Below are 22,760 nucleotides of genomic sequence, written 5' to 3'. Positions count from 1 at the left end.
ACAGAACCAAACATACCAACAAAATAAAATAAATAGAATAGATATGCACAAGTAAAATAGAGTAATAAATATGTACAACAACATATACAGGCGTATATATGACAAGACCCCAGCACTTGGAACGGAGCTTGACACAGAGTAAGTGGCTAACAAGCATAATAATAATGATCATAATAATCCACCCTAGTGCTTAGTAGTGTTTGGCACATAGTAAGTGCTTAATACACACCATAATAATTTGTTTAGTAATCACATGGATATAGCCTCCGAAAAACCATAGCACCAATCCTACAACCTATATGTATAAAAATTTCCCTTTTAAACTGTTCTTACCAAAACACTGAATCATTGGCCAGTTCAAAATCCAAAGCTTAGGTTGTTCTTTGAGCCTGAAAACTCCACTTACCCAGGAACTGAGGGAAGTGCCTCCGTTAAACAGGGATCTTTCGACGTTAGGATCTTAATCCCCATTTTACAGATGAGGTGGGTCGGGCACTATGCTGGTGTCGATACCCGTTAGTCAGTTGGACACAGTCCCTGCTCCACGTGGGGCTCAAAGTCTTCATACTAGCTGTACGGAGGAGGTAACAGGCCCAGAGAAGTTAAGAGACTTAACCAAGGTCACACAGCAGACATGTGGCAGAGCTGGGATTAGAACCCAGGTCCTTGCTCTACCCGCTAAGCCACACCGCTTCTCTTAATTGAGGATGTGGTCACCTACTCCACAGCAGTGGAGTCAGCAGGCACCAGAAGCATCTGAGTCCATTTTGGACTCGTCTTTCACCCAACACGCCCTTGGGAGCTGTGAAATACTGCAAAGCTTTATCACTGGGGGCTGGTACGCCTGCACCACAGAAACACAGACCTTTTCACATAACATTTCTAGATCTAGAAATCAGGGGTTACATGGCTGGGCTCAGATATATCTTCAAGGACACCAAGATGGAGGTATGGGGTGGAGGAGAAGCAGACTGATGATTTAAAGAACTATTAGAAAAATGATTTGGATAGAGCATGGGCCCGCTGTGTGACCTTGGACAACTGACAACTTCTCTGTGCCTGTTACCTCCTCTGTACAGCTAGTTTTACGACTTTGAGCCCCACGTGGAACAGGGACTGTGTCCGACTGACGTGTATCGACACCAGCATAGTGCCTGGCCCACAGTAAGCACTAAGCAAATGCCATGAAAACACACTGGAAGATAAAAAGAGAGGTGATGATTTGGAAGTTCTGCCTCTGACAGTGGGAATTATTCTGAACGTAAATATGCCAGGGTTTTGTACTCCAGATCCTAACGTCGAAAGATCCCTGTTTAACGGAGGCACTTCCCTCAGTTCCTGGGTAAGCGGAGTTTTCAGGCTCAAAGAACCACCTAAGCTTTGGATTTTGAACTGGCCAATGATTCAATATTTTGGTAAGAACTGTTTAAAAGGGAAATTTTTATTAGGTGATCCAGATTATTTTTAAAAGGGCACTTGCCCCTCTCGCCCCAAATATTAAAAAGCTCAACGTTAAACTTACTCCCCAGAGAAGACTAAAACGATAAAAACTTACATCTCTTATTCCAAAACCACATTTAAGAATTACAAAACTTGGAAAAACGTTAGGTGAATTTTGTGTTTATTTCTTGCCTTAAAATGCCTGCGAGCATTTTTGCGGGGTTAAAACACGTTCCTATCATGCAAAACAGAGTTTAGGAACAGTCAATACACTCAGCAGCTGCTTAAATTGGGACGGAGGGCTGAAAACTCATTTGTGATTCTCTACTCAACACCCTTAGAAAACATCAGAAAATAAAACAGATCAACTTTCCCAGGACTACAAATAACAAACTTCGCGTTCCATCAGGGGAGTTCATGCCACACAGGCTTAAACAAATCCTTGTGACTTACCGATGCCCAGTAGCCCAGGAAAATGTTCGAAATTGGCACTTGGTTTGAAAAGAGGCTTAGATCTCACAAAAGCAGTCTTGACTACATAGTAGATCATTTTCCCTACCACTCTATTGGTGACTATTTCGGTGGAGTTGTCAAGGTTTATGGAAACAGCCAGTTTATGACCTAGAAGGCCACAGAATCCATCAGAAACACCCCTCCAAAAAAATTACAGATTTCCCTTTTTGTTTTTCCCCCCTTTTAACGAGCACGTGTGGTGGAAGCCAAGGGCCAAACTGAGGGACTTAGACTGTTAGTGTTGGGCACGATTGGCTCCACGCCTAGCAACACTTTTATTTATTGATTAAACCTCTCCGCTCCTTTTCGAAATGCAAAATTACAGCCATTTACATCTGGATTCTCAAGTACAAAAAACTGCCAGGAATCTTTTATTTTTATGTTTAATAACCAAAACAAGATTACTTAAGAGAAATTGGAATTTCTTTTTATAAGCGTCCTAAAATTTGCTTTGGAGACGTAACCCTGAACTCTGCAATTGGCAAGCAATACATGCTCTCTCCAAGGCTAAACTTCTATTACTGAACAGAAAGCAAAGGCTGAGCCAAGTGAATAAGCAAACATGAATTCCTTTCTCTCTACCTCATTTTTGAAAAACTACCTGATTTTCCAGGACAGAAAGACAACAATTATTACTTCCCCTTTGCATTTTACCCCATCCACATCTGAAGCTGAAATTTCCCATTGGAACTTACTGTTACGAGAACAGCTGATGACAACTACCGTGAAAGCCTTAAAGAAATACACTGTTGTTGAAAATATGACCCGGATTATTTTTCTCCTCTTTTACTGATAACTTTCCTTTAAAGTAGCTGGAATTTTCTCAAAATGTTACACTGTAGTCTTACGATTATAAACATACGAACAAGCTCCGCCACAACTGGTTTATTTCAAATCTGCAGAACTAAATGACAAAATCTGCATTACCCAGAACCGCAGGTGAAGTGAAGATTTTTCCGGTGACATTTTACTACAGTCAGGGCTGACTGGGAATTTCTCAGCGATAATCACTCTGGATTGTTCTAAAATAAAGCAAAAGGCCTTTTAGGAGAAAACTTTATTTCTTTCCACTCCATTAAGTACGCTATTGAGTAGCTTATTTTTGGTGGGTGATTCCTATCTTCCGTTTCCCATTTTATGTGTATTTTCTTGATGATATTTGCTAACCTAGAAAGATTCTAGATAAGGTAGAGGGCCCAAAGCTTCTTTAACATTCAGGTTGTTCCAAATCAGATCTTCGGGGCTGGCGGGGAGGCCGGTTTTATTTCAACCAGATCCACTTGTCACCCATTTCCTCGTCGTAGCCTTTTGCATACTTCCGACCTTTCAGCTAAAAGACAAACACAACAGTTGAGTCAGAACAAAACTTCCATTTAAAGTGAGAGGCTCATTTCTTCTGCCTGGCTCATCTTTTGGAGCCAAGTCGAAGCTTCCGCAACCAGTACTTGAAAAGGGATCCAGTAGAAATATACTGTCATCACCATCATCAATGGTATTTGTTGAGCGATTACTGGGTACAGAACACTGTTCTAAGCAGTGGGGAGGGTACAACAGAGTTGGTAGGCCACTAATCTGACAGTGGCAGGGGTTTTCTACTCATCATCATCATCATCAATCGTATTTATTGAGCGCTTACCATGTGCAGAGCACTGTACTAAGCGCTTGGGAAGTACAAATTGGCAACATATAGAGACAGTCCCTACCCAACCGTGGGCTCACAGTCTAAAAGGGGGAGACAGAGAACAAAACCAAACATACTAACAAAATAAATAGGATAGATATGTACAAGTAAAATAAATAAATAGAGTAATAACTATGTCTAGAGTAGCCAGGTGAGCATCAGTCCCCAGGGCCCTGTATACCTTCTGGTTTGCATGGCCAAGCAGTCATCCACGTCACCTGCCTCTTGTGACAGTCCTGTCTCTGTTTGTTTGTTTTTGCTCTGTTTTTTGATATGTGTAACCATTTGCTATGTGGCAAACACCTTCCTAAGTGCTGGAGTAGTTACAAGTTTGGACACAGTCCCTGTCCCACGTGAAGCTCACAGGCTGAGTAGGAGGAATAGCATTCAATTCATTCAATCGTACTTATTGAGCGCTTACTGTGTGCAGAGCACTGTACTAAGCGCTTGGAAAGTCCATTGCCCTTGTGAGTTAAACTCCCACTCTTGTTCCCTGGAATTCAGAGAACCATCAGGGTTGCATTTTTCACGGATCGTGCCCATTATCACCACTATTATTATGCTAGTTATTAGGCATTTATTATATATCAAGCACTGTTCTAAGTGAAGTAGCACTTTTCTTAAAGAAGCAGCCTGGCCTGGTGGGTACATCACAAGCCGGGAGTCAGAATCAATCAATCATATTTATTGAGCGCTTACTATGTGCAGAGCACTGTACTAAGCGCTTGGAAGGAATTCAGAAGGAATTCAGAAGGACCTGAATTCCAATCCTAGCTGTCACTTGTCTGCTGAGTGACCTTGGGCCGGTTGATGCACTTCTCTGTGCCTCGGCTAACTCATCTGTAAAATGGAGATGAAGGCTGTGAGCCCCAAGTGGGACGGGGACTGTGTTCATCTTGATTAGCTTGTATCTACCCCAGTGCCTAGTCGAGCGCCTGGCACATAGTAAGGGCTTAACAAGTATATATGTAAAAAGGCACATAGTAAGGGCCTAACAAGTAAAAAAAAAAAAATTGATACAAGTTAGACACAGGAACTGCCCCACAGGGTGCTCACGGCCTAAGTAGCATCTAAGTAGCAAAGAAGCTGCCTTGCCCGTGGAGCTGAAGGGTACCTGATACACTGCATCATCATCATCAATCGTATTTATTGAGCGCTTACTATGTGCAGAGCACTGTACTAAGCACTTGGGAAGTACAAATTGGCAACATATAGAGACAGTCCCTACCCAACAGTGGGCTCACAGTCTAAAAGACTGCACACAACAGTCACACAACAAATACTGTTGATGGCGAAAATGAAGACGGTGGGAGCTCTCAGGATGACAAGAAAATGTCGCTGGAAAAGCTTAGCTTCTGTTCAAATAGAACAATCAACTTCCCAAGCGATTAGTACAGTGCTCTGCAAACAGTGAGTGCTCAATAAATAAGACCGAATGAATGAATGAATGGAGTACTTACGGAATGCACCACACTGTAGTAGGCACTTAGGGGAATATAACAGAGTTGACCGGCATTTTCCCTGCCCACAGTGAGCTTTGAGTCTAAAGGGGGGAGACTGACATTCACATAAATCAACTACCGATATGCACATAAGTGCTGGGTGACTAAGGGTGGGGTGAAATGTGGTGACTATCAAATGCTTAAAGGGCACGGATCATTTTTTATTATACCATCAGTTCACAAACATTAATCCAATGAAAATATCGATCATCCATGATGCCAACCCACTGTTCCACCCACATCATGTTCCCATCAGAACAAAAAACTTCAATGAGCAAGTAGGCAGGGAAAAGTGCAACACATTGTCATGGGCATGCACGGTTTTCACCTATATGAGCCAGTTCCAGGCTGAAGCAGGACTAGATTGTAAGCTCGTTATGGGCAGGGATTGTGTCTGTTTATTATTGTATTGTACTCTCCCAAGCGCTTAGAACAGTGCTTTGCACACAGTAAGTGCTCAATAAATACAATTGAATCACTGAATGAATGACTAGATCCCAGTCTTCTGATATTTCCAGAGCAGAGTTATTTCCAGTGGACCAATAGCCGGGATAGATTACTAGGAAGAGTACAATACAGATAAAAGAAACAACTGCCTGCCCTCAAAGAGTTCACCATTTAATGGGGGAGGTGGCAGAAAATGATTTACTGGTAAGAGGAAGATGTACTCGGCTGCATAACTGGAAATTGCTATACACAATAGAGCTAAGGGAGGTGATCATCATCATCAATCGTATTTATTGAGCGCTTACTATGTGCAGAGCACTGTACTAAGCGCTTGGGAAGTACAAATTGGCAAAAGCTGCTGAGGTGAGGAGTAGAATAATTCATTCAAGAAAGCTTTCTGATGGCGGTGGGATTTCAAAAGGGCTTTGCAGACGAGGGCTTGGTGGATCTGAAAGAGAGGGGAATTCCAGGGAAGGGGTAAACCAGACATCAGAGCTTGGGAAGAGTTGAGAATGAGGCACAGTAAGGGCAGCTTGGGAGGAGAGGAGAGTGGATAGGTAAGAAGGAGAGTATGTTAAAGCTAAAGGCCAGGCGTTGTTTTGGTGTGGAGAAGAATGAGTGTCCATTGAGGTTCCTAAAGGGGTGGAGAAGTGTGTTTTAGAAAGATTATCTGACAGCAGAGTGAAAAATATGGACAGGAGAGGAGAGAGCCAGGAGGCAGGGAGGTCAGTGAGGAGGCTGATGCAGCAGTCGAGGTGGGATACGATAGGCACCTGGACAAGAGTAGTGGGCCATTTGGATGAAAAGGATCTGGGCAATGCTGTGCACGGAAAAGACCTGATTCCAGCCTGCAGGGATATTACAAACTAACAGCAGAGACAAATAAGTGAATTTACCTGCACAGATGCGGAAGAGGAGAATGGAGAGACGGAGAGGTGAATAGGTGCTTATATAGCACAGCATGAAAACTGATCTGTGCAAAAGAACTCCAGGCTTTCAAAGATGACGTGACTTTCAGTGAAATTGAATAAATAGTCGAACGAAAGTAAGAGTAGATATAAATAATGAACACAAGTGGATAAGTAAATCAACACCACTGCTCTTATACATAAGTAATGAGGGCCAGAATGCTGACAGTACAGGTGAAAACTCGATATACAGCAGTATGGTCTACACTGAAAACCTCATTACTGCAAAAGAAACGATAAGCGCAAACAATTGTAATGCAGACCTCAAAACTAGCTTTGGGTACAGTGAACCCTGAGAGTAATCTTTCAGATTATAAGCCCCAGTCATAATGATGCTTCACCTATATTCCCTTTAGCAAACATACATTCACAAACTGCAGGGGAAAAAACGGATTTGATTTTTCTAAAGGTGTCTGTTTCAAATGATTTGGTAAGATTTTTTTAAAAAAGGCTATATTCTTCTAAATGGCAAATACACAACATATTCAACAGTCACCTTTATTACTACTTCAGCTCACACATACAATTACCCAAAACAGCGTTGTAAGTAATTTAGAAGCAAAGAATAGTGAATATAAATAATTCACATGTCTCACAACTTTTTAAATAAAAAGATATACTGAAGGAAGCATGGCCAATGTGGAGATGGTGAAATATCCTCCTGGCCCCTGACTTGCAAGACAAATCAATGAAAAAAAAATTTAAAAAATGTTGAAACCATTTCAGGACGACACCTTCTTACCCAAAGCTAAATTGGAAGAAGAGACTATTCATCATCATAAGGTTGGGATTTTCAGTTTTCACCGCATTTTATTTACAATCACACGCCCTTTGAAACCTCTATTAACCTACATTTCCTGAAGCATCTGATTCAGTAGCAGGGGGTTTAGGCAGAGTCCCTAGCTTATAGTTAAGTAGAAAGATTTGTTTCTGGATTTCCATGCCAAATTTGCAAATTATAACTGGTCAAAATGTCCTGGTTCTTAAAAATACCAGTTCGTATTTTAATGCAATTGCACTTCTCAATTCTCTAGAGGAAGCTGGTCCTGGCAGAAAACATTTTCCTTCAGAGGAATATTCGCCGGATTATGTTCCGACAACATGTGATTTGTACTGTAATATATGATAAAGCCAAACTTCAGGGAGGCAGAAAAATCACACACCCCCCCCCACGGTTTCCAGTCAGCCGCTATCATTAGTCACTCTTGATCGGCTTTCTTAAGGTTTTTAATTTAAAGTTGTCTTTGAATGTCTTGTCCAAACATCAACACAGCTATGCAGTCCTGTTAATGCCAACACCTGCTGAGTGAGTAGTGGATGGATGATAGTAGAGCTGTTTGTTTCTCTCACCGCAAGCCAAATTTCCAGCAACAAACCGGAGAATAAAAACTAGCAGAGCATCAAACCTGCTGTGTCTAGCCGGCCTCTATTAATTGTATCAGTCTACTCTCTTCATCTTTCTTGAGGCAAGGTTTAATTGGCCCTTTGATATTTAGAGGCGATTCTTGGATTATAATAATCAGTTATTAGTATATCAATCCAGTGGAGGCCCACAGGGAGGGTTCTCAGTTCTAATATTTCACACAGGGAGAACACACAATCAGCTTTTTTCATTTTATTTTATTATTTCAGGTCCACAGCCATTAATTTGAAGTAAGATTTCATACTTTCCAAGCCTGATCCACATTCATCACTTTAGGAAGAGTCACTATGTGGCTTTTGTAAAAGATAGTGTAAACATGATTTTGATCTTTTAGACTGTGAGCCCACTGTTGGGTAGGGACTGTCTCTATATGTTGCCAACTTGTACTTCCCAAGCGCTTAGTAGAGTGCTCTGCACACAGTAAGCGCTCAATAAATGTGATTAATTGATTGATGCGCTGCATAAGTAGTTTTCCCAAAAGCAGCAGAATTATTCAATCATTCTCACTGAGGCTTGACACAGATAGCTCTGAGCGGAGCGAGCAGAGCCTTTTCTGGTTCTTCATGATCAGAGTGGCTCCTAAAAGTGCTTATAAATGTTTAAATGGGAAAGTATGCAATTAAACATCATAGTCCACGGCATCACCCACCCTCCTTCCTAAAACGAATGAGAAGACAAACACATTAGGAGTGCCAGGCCCTACTGTATATAGGGTAGTTCAACCCCAAATCCGAAGGATTAAAGTGGATAACGTGTGACAGAGGAAAGTGTTTCAACAGAAGTTTTCTTTGATTTTCCCTTTGAATTATAACTTGGAGACAAATTCGACCGCGTTTAATCTTCTGGAAAAAGATGGGTACTTTGCCAAGAGTTCCCTGCTTTCATCTCAAATGGCTTCCTCTCTGGAAAAACGCAACGACTAAATAAGAGGTGCTTCTTCACCCACAAGAAAGCACAAAAGCCCCATATTGTTCCCCCTTAATTTACTGGAGTTTTTTTGTTCCAGACTTGACTTTAGGCTTTACTCGGATGGTCTTACGGCTGCTGTAAGGGGGAGGAGTGTGACGATGCCACTCCAAACTCCAACAGGTACAGCCGGAGATGGCTTAAGCCCCCAAACGCACCAGGGCTTCGTTACTTGTCCTGTGCCAGACTGGAAATACTTGTCCCGGCAACCTCCTCCCGATTTGAACCTTTCTGGAGAAAGATGGAGAATCCCGCATCTTCACTCCCTTCCTCTCTTGGGATTGCACCTGGAGAACTTCCAGTACTCTACCGGTCTCGGCTACAGGAGGAAGTCAAGCAGAGGCCTATCCATTCCTCCCCTAACTTGGCTAATGAGTGGAAGGCAATCTGCTACAATCAAAACTCACCTGTGCTGGGCAGCCCGGGAGAGAGTTGAGGGCGGCGACTCAAGTTTACTGAGCAGAAGGCGGCAACGGTAAGCCCCTTCCGTATTTTTACCAAGAAAACTCTATGGAAACACTACCAGAACGACTGCAGAGGGGCGTTCGGGGAGAGATCATCATCATCAATCGTATTTATTGAGCGCTTACTATGTGCAGAGCACTGTACTAAGCGCTTGGGAAGTACAAATTGGCAACATGTAGAGACAGTCCCTACCCAACAGTGGGCTCACAGTCTAGAAGGGGGAGACAGAGAACAAAACCAAACATGCTAACAAAATAAAATAAATAGAATAGATATGTACAAATAAAATAAATAAATAAATAGAGTAAAAAAAAATATGTACAAACATATATACATATATACAGGTGCTGTGGGGAAGGGAAGGAGGTAAGATCGGGGGGTGGAGAGGGGGACGAGGGGGAGTGGAAGGAAGGGGCTCAGTCTGGGAAGGCCTCCTGGAGGAGGTGAGCTCTCAGCAGGGCCTTGAAGGGAGGAAGAGAGCTAGCTTGGCGGATGGGCAGAGGGAGGGCATTCCAGGCCCGGGGGATGACGTGGGCCGGGGGTCGATGGCGGGACAGGTGAGAGCAAGGTACGGTGAGAAGATCAGCGGTGGAAGAGCGGAGGGTGCGGGCTGGGCTGGAGAAGGAGAGAAGGGAGGTGAGGTAGGAGGGGGCGAGGTGATGGACAGCCTTGAAGTCGAGGGTGAGGAGTTTCTGCCTGATGTGCAGGTTGATTGGTAGCCACTGGAGATTTTTGAGGAGGGGAGTGATATGCCCAGAGCGTTTCTGGACAAAGATAATCCGGGCAGCAGCATGAAGTATGGATTGGAGTGGAGAGAGACACGAGGATGGGAGATCAGAGAGAAGGCTGATGCAGTAGTCCAGACGGGATAGGATGAGAGCTTGAATGAGCAGGGTAGCGGTTGGGATGGAGAGGAAAGGGCGGATCTTGGCAATGTTGCGGAGCTGAGACCGGCAGGTTTTGGTCACAGCTTGGATGTGAGGGGTGAATGACAGAGCGGAGTCGAGGATGACACCAAGGTTGCGGGCTTGTGAGACGGGAAGGATGGTAGTGCCGTCAACAGAGATGGGAGAGATGCGTCCATGCAGTCGCTATGGGTCAGGAACGACTCTACAAGCAAAAGACAAGACAAAGGGCTCCCTTTAACTGCCCAAGGAAATCACTGCCACCGTCTTCTACTAGCTGGTGGAAGGAGAGGATGTGGCCAAGGGTCGATGTTGCTAAATGCACTCTCATCTAGTCAATCAATCAATCGTATTTACTGAGCGCTTACTGTGTGCAGAGCACTGTACTAAGCGCTTGGGAAGTCCAAGTCGGCAACATATAGAGACAGTCCCTACCCAACAGTGGGCTCACAGTCTAAAAGTCCCTGCTCACATGCCATTCCCGAGCATTCCTGATGTGTTTAATTACGACTCTGGAGAAAACCTGATTTGAGGAAGAAGGGTTGTTAGACTCCAATTTCAAAAGCCTGCTTCGGCATTACTGACTGTTCATTTCCAGACGCAGTGTCCTTGCTCGCAATGCTGAACTATTATGTCGGAACTAGAAGTCAACTTTCCACTTTCAGATAATCCTTGGCTAAAGAAGTTTCTGCATTTATGGAAGAAATGGCGATCCTCTTCTCAAATTACTCCTAGAACTGGCTCAGAGTTTGCTTCCGGATGAATGCACTTTAGAGAAATAGGGACCGCTGCAGGATATTGAACCTATTTATTCCTTCTGGATTTTGCTTGTCTTTTAGCAAATTTAGTTCTGGATTCTCTTCAGATTCTTCCATTTGTGCTCCTAGAGAAGCAGTGTGGCCTAGTGGATAGAGCATGGACCTGGGTTTTAATCTCAGCTCTGCCACGTGTCTGCTGGGTGACCTTGGGCTAGACACTTAATTTCTCTGTGCCTCAGTTACCTCAACTGCAAAATGGGGACTAAGATTATGTACGTTTGTACATATTTATTACTCTATTTGTTTTACTTGTACATATCTATTCTATTTATTTTATTTTGTTAGTATGTTTGGTTTTGTTCTCTGTCTCCCCCTTTTAGACTGTGAGCCCGCTGCTGGGTAGGGACTGTCTCTATATGTTGCCAATTTGTACTTCCCAAGCGCTTAGTACAGTGCTCTGCACATAGTAAGCGCTCAATAAATACGATTGATGATGATGATGAGCCCCATGTGGGGCAGGGTCCAGCTGATTCGATTGTATCCACCCCAGTCCTTAGAACAGTGCCTGGCACATAGATATCACTTGCAAATACCATCATTATTAATAGTCAGTCAATTGTGTTGATTGAGCACTTACTGTGTGCAGAGCACTGTACTAAACACTTGGGAGAGTACACTATAACAGACATTCCCTGCCTACAACGAGGTGACAGTCTAGAGGACTGTATTATTATTATTATTATTCTACCGTCCAATTCCTTCTGAGGATCTTTATCTTCTAAATGTCTCCGCAAAGTACTCATTTTTTTCTTTATCTTTGAAATATCTCCCTCTTTCCACCAATTTCAGTGTCTCGACTTACTTGATGTTCTCACTTTTGCCTTTTTTGCCGATGTGACAGTCTAGAGGACTGTATTATTATTATTATTATTCTACTGTCCAATTCCTTCTGAGGATCTTTATCCTCTAAATGTCTCCGCAAAGTACTCATTTTTTTCTTTATCTTTGAAATACCTCCCTCTTTCCACCCATTTCAGTGTCTCGACTGTTACTTTCTTGATGTTGTGCTCACTTTTGCCTTTTTTGCCGATGAGATGACTGTCTGAATCAACGGTAGGTAGGTTTTCAGAACTTTTCATAGGCAGAGCACTAAACTGAGTACTTAGGAGAGTACAAGAGAGTAAGGCATTCGCCCTGCCCATGAAGAGCTTGTGATCAAGAAGGCGAGGCGGACAATAAAATCATTTTCAGCTAGAAAGAAGAAGGAGAGTGGACCGGCAAGTGAATGCTTAGTGGAGCAGTACAAAAATGAGAAAAGGTAGCTATGAGTAGACAGTCATGTGTGGAATACACCATAATCACCGTCTGTTCTACACTGAAGTAATATTTGATGCTTATTTAGTTATTCCTCTGCAAACAATGCACTTAATAAGAATTTTCATGTTGCCCTCTGAGCTTTCTTGTTGCTTTCAAATTGATCGGCCCCTCCCCAGACTGAGCCCCCTCCTTTCCTCTCCTCTTCCTTCCCCTCCCCACAGCACCTGTATATATGTTTGTACAGATTTATTACTCCATTTTACTTGTACATATTTACCCTTCTATTTATTTTATTTTGTTAATATGTTTTGTTTTGTTGTCTGTCTCCCCCTTCGAGACTGTGAGCCCGCTGTCGGGTAGGGACCGTCTCTAGATGCTGCCAACTTGTACTTCCCAAGCGCTTAGTACAGTGTTCTGCACACAGTAGGCGCTCAATAAATACGACTGAATGAATGAATGATCACAGCATTCAGTAGTCTTAGCCAGTGCAAATTAATCTTTCACTACCTGTCAAGACACTGGAGAATAATAATATTAATAATAATTGTGGTATCTGTTTACGGGAAGCAGCGGGGCTCAGTGGAAAGAGCCCGGGCTTTGGAGTCAGAGGCCGTGGGTTCAAATCCCGGCTCCGCCACCTGTCAGCTGTGTGACTTTGGGCAAGTCACTTCTCTGGGCCTCAGTTCCCTCATCTGTAAAATGGGGATGAAAACTGTGAGCCCCTCGTGGGACAACCTGATTACCTTGTATCTACCCCAGCACTTAGAACAGCGCTTGGCACATAGTAAGCGCTTAACAAATACCAACATTATCACTATGTGCCAGGCATTGTACTGGAGTGGATAGAAGATAATCGTGTTGGACAACAGTCCCTGTTCCATGCAGGGCTCACAGTTTTAATCCCCATTTTCCGGAGCGAGGTAACGGAGGGACAGAGAAGTGAAGTGACTTGGCCAAGGTCCCACAGCAGGTAAGTGGAGGAGCCGGGATTATAACCCAGGTCCTTATGACTTTCAGGCCTGTGCTCTATCCAGCCGGCCACACTTTTTATTCTATGGCCTCTGAAAGCACAGAGCCAATTTGTTTCTGGGTGCTGTTGAGGTTTTTCAAGTCATCTGACGACGCTGTTCTTTTTTGATGTGACATGCCAACAACGTTCAAATGGAGTATAGAATTTAACTGCATGGAGAAGAGGAGAGGTTAAGAGCACCTCACTGTCTTCCCTCTCCCAATCTTTGTCTCCTGCGTAAGTTTCCTTTACCCACTGATACCAGTCTCTATTCCCAACTTCCTTATTCTTGCTTATTCATCATCAATCGTATTTATTGAGCGCTTACTATGTGCAGAGCACTGTACTAACCGCTTGGGAAGTACAAATTGGCAACATATCGAGACAGTCCCTACCCAACAGTGGGCTCACAGTCGAAAAGGGGGAGACAGAGAACAAAACCATACTAACAAAATAAAATAAATAGGATAGATATGTACAAGTAAAATAGAGTAATAAATATGTACAAACATATACACTATTCAAGTAGTATTCGGCAAGGAGCCAAAGCAGCAACTTGGGACGTGGCTGAATTAGCCAGAAATTCAGACCTCTGCGCAAACTACTGGAGGGAGGATGGGGAAAGTCATCCTGAAGAGGAACGAGGAGGAGGTTGGAGAGGAGGAAATGGAGGCAGCGGGTGAATACAACCTGTTTAATGAGTTTGGACAGGAAATGTAAGGGTGGGAATAGCTAGAAGGATAGCTACTAGATAGCTATTTTAGTCGAAAGGAAACCTGAGGGAAGAGGAGAGAGGAAAGAGCCATCAGGGAGTGAGTGGTTGGAGATGGCAGTCAGGAAAAGGAGAACTGAGGCAAGAGGTTTTACACGGAGGAAAGAGGATGGGGTTGTAAGTGCAGATGGAGGAGATAAACCTCTTTTTGGACCTCAGAATAATTTCTTGTTGAGCATAGCTTAAATCTTGCTTTGTCATCAGAGTACATCACCATGTCCCTCGGGCTGTCAGCATTACATTTACTTCAGGTCTGAGCCAATTTGTGTCTTCTGAAATGAAGCTACGTGAGGTTTTACTACTGAAAAACTAACCAGACATTTGAGAAACCAAATTTCTTGTCATCGTTCGCCCCCTTCCCCAAACCCATAAAGCGATATAAAATAGCATAGAGTGAGATAGCTCTTTTTGGGTAGAGGCTCTGGGAAAACCGTGAAAAGAGGGCCTCACATATAGCAAATGAATCATCTCAGCAAATAACTATTTTTATGAGTGGCTGGCACGGAAGGGGCTGTTGGGTGCACATTAATCTTTGTAACCACGCAAATATGTGGCTGAATAAAACCTCATGGCCAGTAAAACCATCATTAACATGAAGATTCAGTATATATTATACATATATATGCCTACACACACACACACACACTCAAATAGCAATAACACTGACTATGAAAACAAAATTTACTTGGAGATTCAGTCAGTGATGAATAGCGTACAACAGAATCCAGGTAGCTTTTCAAGAACTGCATTTCTGCCGTCGAGATTACAAAGTACTAATATTTAGTTAACCCTTCAACGTAGACTGTCAGGCCCATGTGGTAAGGGGATTGTGCCCCATTTGATTATCTTGTATCTACCCTAGCACTCAGTACAGTTCCTGGCACGCAGTAAGCACTTAACGAGTACCACTTAAAAAAAACAACAACACAAAAAACCCTCCTTGCACCCAGTACTGTATATCCCCACCTTAGCTGTCATATAACAACAACTGTGGTACTTAAGTGTTTACTGTGTGCCAGGCACTGTACTAAGTGCTGGGGTAGATATGAGCAAATCCGTCTGGACACAGTCCCTGTCCCACAGCCTTAACCCCCATTTTACAAATGAGGAAACTGAGGCACAGAGAAGCTTGGTGATTTGCCCAAGACAAGTGGCAGAACCGGGATTAGAATCCAGGTCCTTCTTACTCCTAGGCCCGTTCTCCATCCACAAGGCCGTGCTGCTTCTCTATATTTCTTGCCATCAAAAGGGGAAGGCCAACTGGTGTTCAATCTCTACCAAACTGGTGAGCACCATCTGTGTCTCACATGAGGCTCACAGTCTTAATCCCCATTTTACAGATGACGGACTTGATGCCCAGGCCCTCTGACTCCTAAGCCTTTGCTCTCTCCACTAGGTCATGCTGCTTCTCTATATTAGGAAACGATTACCAGAAACACACTGTACTCTTCCAAGCGCTTAGTATGGTGCTCTGCACATGTTCAGTGCTCAATACATATGACTGGCTGATACACAATCAGCTCTCCGGCACCGATTGAAGTAGTGCTCACTGCTACTACTCTATTTATTTATTTATTTATTTTTATTTGTACATAGCTATTCTATTTATTTTATTTTGTTAGTATGTTTGGTTTTGTTCTCTGTCTCCCCCTTTTAGACTGTGAGCCCACTGTTGGGTAGGGACTGTCTCCATATGTTGCCAATTTGTACTTCCCAAGCGCTTAGTACAGTGCTCTGCACATAGTAAGCGCTCAATAAATACGATCGATGATGATGATGATGCACACAAAACATTGTACGGTACTTGCTAAGCACTTATGCGTCTGGCACTGTACTGATCTTACAAAAAGTTTTAACCACACCAAGGGACCAGAGCTCTAGAAGCTGGTGGCAAAATCTGCCACCCTGATAAACGGATCCCCGTTCTAGGCTGTGAGCCCGCTGTTGGGTGGGGACCGTCTCTATATGTTGCCAACTTGTACTTCCCAAGCGTTTAGTACAGTGAGAGCACACGGTAAGCGCTCAATAAATACGATTGAATGAATGAATGAATGAATCAAGATTCGCAGGCTACTCCACAAAAGGATGGTTGTCAAATCTGAGCTGAAGGGATCCTGTCTGCCCCTTCCCCACCTTCACGGGCAGAGTGAAGCAGGCTGGTGGTAGCCTGGGGATGGTAGGTTTGTTACCAAATTCAAGGATGCAAAGGGAGATCTGCAAGCTGGAGTCTGCATATTCCTCCAGTGGGAAACCTTGCCAGTTCAACGTGTTAAGATTACCAACACAGTCTTTCAGACCACGATTCAGGAAGAGTTAAAATAATAATTATGGTATCTGTTAAGCACTTACTATGTTCCAGGCACTGTCACAGATCCAAGCAAATCAGGTTGGACACAGTCCCTGTCCCATGTAGGGCTCACAGTCTCAATCCCCACTTTACAGATGAGGTAACTGAGGCACAGGGAAGCAATGTGACTTGCCCAAGGTCACACTCCCAAGCATGGGCCCGTGCTCTATCCACTGTGCCATGCTGCTTCTCAGTGTACAGATGACTGTATAGTTATATCCAGATGCTTGTGCTCTAGGGGCCCGTACACAAGAAGACATGCAAATAATTATCAATTACTGAAGAGATACAGCACAACAGCGTGGTCTGAGGAAAATGAAATTCACGGATCAGGCTATGCACGAAAAACCCTACACGCAACCAAAGGACTTCTTCCATCGGCGAAAAAAGAACCCTCAAGGCAGTCACCAAACTCCACTATCGAGAATAAAAACAGAAAACAAAATCCAAAAGGCAAGAACGGTCTTCAGAAGACCGACTTCACGGCAGAGTGGAGGGATAATGGGGGCATCGAGCTCCACATCTATTATTTGGTCGATCAGGAAGATTATGCGAAGAAAACAACCAATAATTACCATTTTTGAATCAATAAAAGATTCCTTAAAATTTGTTTCAAAGTAGGCTTAAAGAGCAAAATAAAGCCTTTTTTTATAAAATGAAAGTCACAAGGGTTACACAAATTTTTCAGCTTTTTGGTGAAATTATATTACACCATTTTTTCTTGTTTATTATGAATCTGACTCTTTTATTAAGCTGCTTTTGGTAAAGCCAAGAACAGACAGTGCTATGTGTTAAAGCTGTCAAACATCTCCATTTAAAAAATGTTAAGGGAGACCTTGATCCTGGAAATGAAAACAACTTTGGATAGTAAAGAAATAAAAATAGCAGGGAAGAGAAAACACGAGATGCTGTTGCCATGGTAACTGTCTTGAACACAATCAGGTGCATGAAAGGAGTGTGGTATCTTAATAGCATTCTCCTTCTTACATCAAGAAAAGATAGAACCTATAAAGTAGAAACCAATTTTGTATTTAATCGTCTGCCCTAAAGGAAGGATGCCGCTATAATAAAAAGTGACCATATATACCTTGCGAAAAATGACCATTTTTAAAAGTTTTAACATCTATTTTACATTTACATTACACCTCAAAAATGCTCTGCTTACAAAATAATATACTGGTTGTTCAGTTTGTAAATGCGCTCATCCTGCAATTCCAGGCCCATGGACCATTAGGAATATACCATTTGAGAAAAATGATTAATCCCAAATAATTGCTCCACTAGCTGCAATAAATGTTCCAGAGCCCTCGGCCTCTAATTCTTGAAAGCCAACAGGGCAGCAACGGGCGCATCAATGGCCCTGAACTAATAAAGCTCTCCATTAAAATACAAAGTTAAGATCTTACAGATAATGTGCCTCACTCAAAGTACTCAGGCAGGATTCCACAGAATGCATTTTTTTCAAGGACTCAAGACCATCAACCGACAGTATTTAAAGAACCGACAAAAAGAATAATAGCGGTATGGCAATTTCTATGCGTAGAGCATTGTACTATTTGCTTGGGAGAGCACAATAGAGCTTGTAGACACGGCTCTCGCCTTCAAGGAATTTATATTCCAGAGGGAGAGGCAGGCACTGAAATAACTGCAGTATTAGGAGGAAAGAGGGGATACTTATATGATTAATATTTAATAGGGTAGGTAAAATATGATTGGCAGTGGTACAGATGGTTGTGAGTTCACAAGGGCTGAGGGGCTATTGGAGGGAGGGTAGACATTTATCCCCCTCTTAGGGTTGCACCTGGAGAGTTTCCAGGATTATTCCAGTTTTGACGACAGGATGGAGAGTCAAGCGGAGGTGCGCCTATTCCATTCCTAGCTTTGGAAGTGGCTAGCGAAGGGAAGCCACTCTGCCACAGGTCAAAACTCACCTGTGCCGGGCAGCAGTGGCACGGGAGAAAGGCGAGGGCAGGGACTCAAGTTGACTGCGCGGAAGGAGGCAATGGTAAACCACTTCTGAATTTTTGCCAAGAAAACTCTACGGATAAACCGCCGAAACAACTGGAGACAGAGGCGGGGCGTTCCGGGAGACGTGTGCGCATGGCGTCGCTATGGGTCGGAGACGACTCGGCGGCATAAAACAAGACATTTATCAATAAAGATTGGATAGCCGAGACGGGATTTCAGCTGGACACTGAAGGCGGGGAGATTTGTGATGTGTTGGATTTAAAGGGGGAGGGAGTTTCACCCTGGGGAACGGCAGAGTCAAGCAATGACGATGACGATTATGATATTTGTTAGGCGCTAGGTGCCAGGCACTGTATTAAGCACTAGGGTAGATACAAGAGAATTGGGGTGGACAGAGTGCCTGTCCCATGTGGGGCTCACAGTATCAATCCCTATTGTACAGATGACATAACTGCGGCACAGAGAAGTGCAGTGACTTGCTCAAGGTCCCACAGGAGACAGGCGGCAGAGCCGGGATTACAACCCACGACCTTCCAACTCCCATTCCCATGCTCTGTTAATAAATCAATCAATCGTATTTATTGAGCGCTTACTGTATGCAGAGCACCGTACTAAGCGCTTGGGAAGTACAAGTTGGCAACATATAGAGACAGTCCCTACCCAACAGTGGGCTCACAGTCTAAAAGGGGGAGACGGAGAACAAAACCAAACATACTGACAAAATAAAATAAATAGAATAGATATGTACAAGTAAAATAGAGTAATAAATATGTACAAACATAAATACAGTTCCACTATACTCCATATGTATATATGCAGCTCCTCACACGACAGGCTGCAGCAGTGGGGAGGCAAGAACGAGGCAAAGAGAAAAGGTTAGCTAAGAAGGAGTAGAGTGCAAACTGCAGTGTAAATGTCAAAAAGAATGAGTGAGGAGAGATCTGACTGAGTGCCTTGAAACCAATGGTCAAGGAGCATGTCCTTGATGGAGAGAAGAATGGGCAATGATCGGAGGACTCTGGGTGAAAAGACGGGGACAGAAAAATGATCCGGATGGCAAGAGTGAAGCGTGATCTGGGAAGGGGCAAGGAACTTCAGTGAGGGAGATTATACTTTACATTATGATTATAATTATTATATTATGTCAAGCCGGGACACGACAAGTGCTTGGATTAGCATAGTAGCCGCGTGGATGGTGAGAAAGGGGTGAGTCCAAACAGATCAAACGTTTGGGGCTGAAGGAGAGGAGGAGGCACAGATAATGCCACGGATATAGGCTTTAGGACTAGGGAGGTTGGCAGCATCGTCAGCCGTGATGAAGAACTTAGTCGGCTTAAGGTGCCAAGGGATTCCATGTTGCGGGGTCCTGGGGGTAGGAGGAAACACAGAAGATTGAAGAAAGGAAGAGGGTCAGGCCCAGCAGGGATTTGTGAGCAGAGAAGCAGCGTGGCTCAGTGGAAACAGCCCGGGCTTGGGAGTCAGAGGTCACGGGTTCTAGTCCCGGATCCGCCACGTCTGCTGTGTGACCTTGGACAAGTCACTTAACTTCTCTGAGCCTGTTACCTCATCTGTAAAATGGGAATTAAGCCCCACGTGGGACAACCTGATCACCTTGTAGCCTCCCCAGCCCTTAGAACAGTGCTTCACACATAGTAGGCACTTAACAAATGTCATTATTATATACCAATGGTTATAGATATATGATCATATATATACCTGTATATATATGCATACATGTATATATGTATAAATGTATGCATGTTTGTACATATTTAATACTCTATTTATCTTACTTGTACACATCTATTCTATTTTATTTTGTTAGTATGTTTGGTTTTGTTCTCTGCCTCCCCCTTCTAGACTGTGAGCCCGCTGTTGGGTAGGGACTGTCTCTATGTGTTGCCGACTTGTACTTCCCAAGTGCTTAGTACAGTGCTCTGCACACAGTAAGTGCTCAATAAATACGATTGATTGATTGACTGATTATTATTGTTGTTGTTGTTGTTGTGAGTGAGCTGCATAAAGGTGGGAACTGAGGTCTTGGCAATGGGTTAGCTCCCCAATGGAATGAGTGTAGCAGGAGAAGACAAGAGGATACAGAGCAGAACCCGGCGTCTTTTAGAGAAATAAATGGTCACAGCCTGGGTGAACGGGAATGAAGGGAAGCTTCAAGAATAAGCCACTTTCCTTTTCCCAGATACAACAGTATCTCTGTGGCCCTTTCCCACTGACTGCCCATCTGCTCTCACAAATCTAGCTCAACCACGAGGGAGCAATCAACACTGGGATGGTAACAGGACGCAATGCCAATTCTTTTCCTAATACAGGGTCCATTCCTACGTTCTTCTTAGAATGGGTAGCTTAGAATTGTGGAAAAAAAAAAACCAACCAACCCCCAAAACAACCATTTTATTAGAATGAAAACAAGAGAATTTAATCTTGGTTCATTAAGCAATTTCAAGATAAAGGACCTCATTTGGGCAAGATCCTTCAACTGATAACTCCAGTCACCTTTCATCTTTGTCAACCTCTGTGTGCCATTTCAGTATAATTTTATTCAAGTCTGAACTGTTCAGGCAAGAACATAGAATATGCTGTTTATCCTACACACAGTGTTGGCGACAGAAGGGTAGCTTTAAGTTCAACTCCTGGCTCTCCAGGAAAACTACAGCATATTTCCGAAGGAGAAAACACACACACGCGTGCGCACTGAGGAAGACTATTAAATTCCAGAACTGGAAGGGTTCATAGCACAATGGGAAGAACCTTTCAGCACAAGCAACCCTGTCCAAAGGCTACTTTTTTCGGACTGAACTCTCAACTTTTCTGCTTCATGCCTGCAGCACCACATGAAAACTGTCCTTCTCAATTGCCTTATGGTTCTAACAACGCCGAGACTTAACTTTAGTTAGCCAAAAAGATGTAGGAGGAGCAGTTTATGAAAAATCTAAAATTCGACCCTTTTGGCTATTTCAAAAGTCGTCTGCAACAGCTGAACAGTTTTAGGAAACTCGCCTGCTGATTTATCTGAATAACCTCACACGCTTAGAGGCCAAGGGTAATAATTTTTTGCAGATCGCACAACAGGAATCCTCTTGATTTATATACCTTTTTATCTACACATAGTTTCTGTGTTTAGGAGGATACGGAGAGCCACCAATGATTACTTCAATCTAAATGGACTTTCATTTGCTACAATTTAGAAACTAGGCTAACCGCCTCATTCCCAATATTAACCCACAGTAAGGTTACTTGATATGCATACATACTTGGACTGAGAGCCCCATAAGGGACAGGGACTGTATGTCTGACCTGTTTAATATTTATCAATCAATGGTACTTACGGAGTGCTTACTGTGTGCAAACACTGTACTAAGCACTTGAGAGAGTATCATAAAACAGAATTAGACACAATCCTTGGCCACATCGAGCTTCTAACCCAGTGCTCAGAACAAAGATTTGGCTTAACAAATACCATTTGCAGTTATTATTTATGTTTGCACACCTAAACACACCACCATATTTTCCACAGTGCACAGGATACCACCTGGGAAGCATTTCGGGAAAAACAGCAGCACTTTCATGCCACATGAGTGACTAAGTGAAATATTTTAAACAATTACTGTTCATAAAAAAAGAGACCTAGTCATATACTGGGAACACTGAGCTGAATGGATGTATATAGGTGTATCCAATTTAGGTAGTTGGATGCAAATACATGGGCACGTTTTTAAAAATCATACCCCAGTTGCCTGGTAAGAAAATGAACTGAAGTAGAGCTGAGTAATGAAAATTATTTGGAATAAATTGTCTCTTCTGAAGGAAAAAGGTTGTAGCAGAATGTAAACTAAGGGGTTCCTAGATTTCTAACGTACACAATTAGATGCGATTCATTCATTCATTTATTCATTCATTCATTCATTCGTATTTACTGAGTGCTCACTGGGGTAAGCAAATGGAAAGATCCATCTCCTGACCAAGGCCTCAGTGGGAAGGGGGGAATGGGACCTACAAAATGTTTATAGTTCTGATCAAGGACACCCCCAGGAGAATAATAATAATAACGATGGCATTTGTTAAGTGCTTACTATGTGTGCGGAGCACTGTACTAAGCGCTTGGAGGGTAAGCAAATGGAAAGATCCATCTTCTGACCAGAGCCTCAGTGGGAAGGGGGGAATGGGACCTACAAAATGTTTATAGTTCTGATCAAGGACACCCCCAGGAGAATAATAATAATAATGATGGCATTTGTTAAGTGCTTACTATGCAGAGCACTGT

At 43.1% G+C, this 22,760-nt stretch overlaps 1 protein-coding gene across 1 annotated transcript in view; it reads right to left on the bottom strand.

Moving 5' to 3' along the window:
• Positions 1-1,604: 1,604 nt before the first annotated feature.
• NDUFA10 (NADH:ubiquinone oxidoreductase subunit A10) overlaps positions 1,605-22,760 on the bottom strand; it is a 71,054-nt gene continuing 49,898 nt past the window's right edge. The window contains exon 10 of the mRNA XM_038748995.1: positions 1,605-3,283. Coding sequence (XP_038604923.1) covers positions 3,215-3,283 — 69 coding nt within the window. The 3' untranslated portion in view covers positions 1,605-3,214. The remainder of the gene's footprint in view (positions 3,284-22,760) is intronic.

The sequence above is a fragment of the Tachyglossus aculeatus genome, chromosome 7 (assembly GCF_015852505.1).
Source record: "Tachyglossus aculeatus isolate mTacAcu1 chromosome 7, mTacAcu1.pri, whole genome shotgun sequence".
NCBI classification, from domain to species: Eukaryota; Metazoa; Chordata; class Mammalia; order Monotremata; family Tachyglossidae; genus Tachyglossus; species Tachyglossus aculeatus.
The sequence above is the reverse complement of the archived record's forward strand: the minus strand, read 5'-3'. Positions and strand labels throughout refer to the sequence as shown.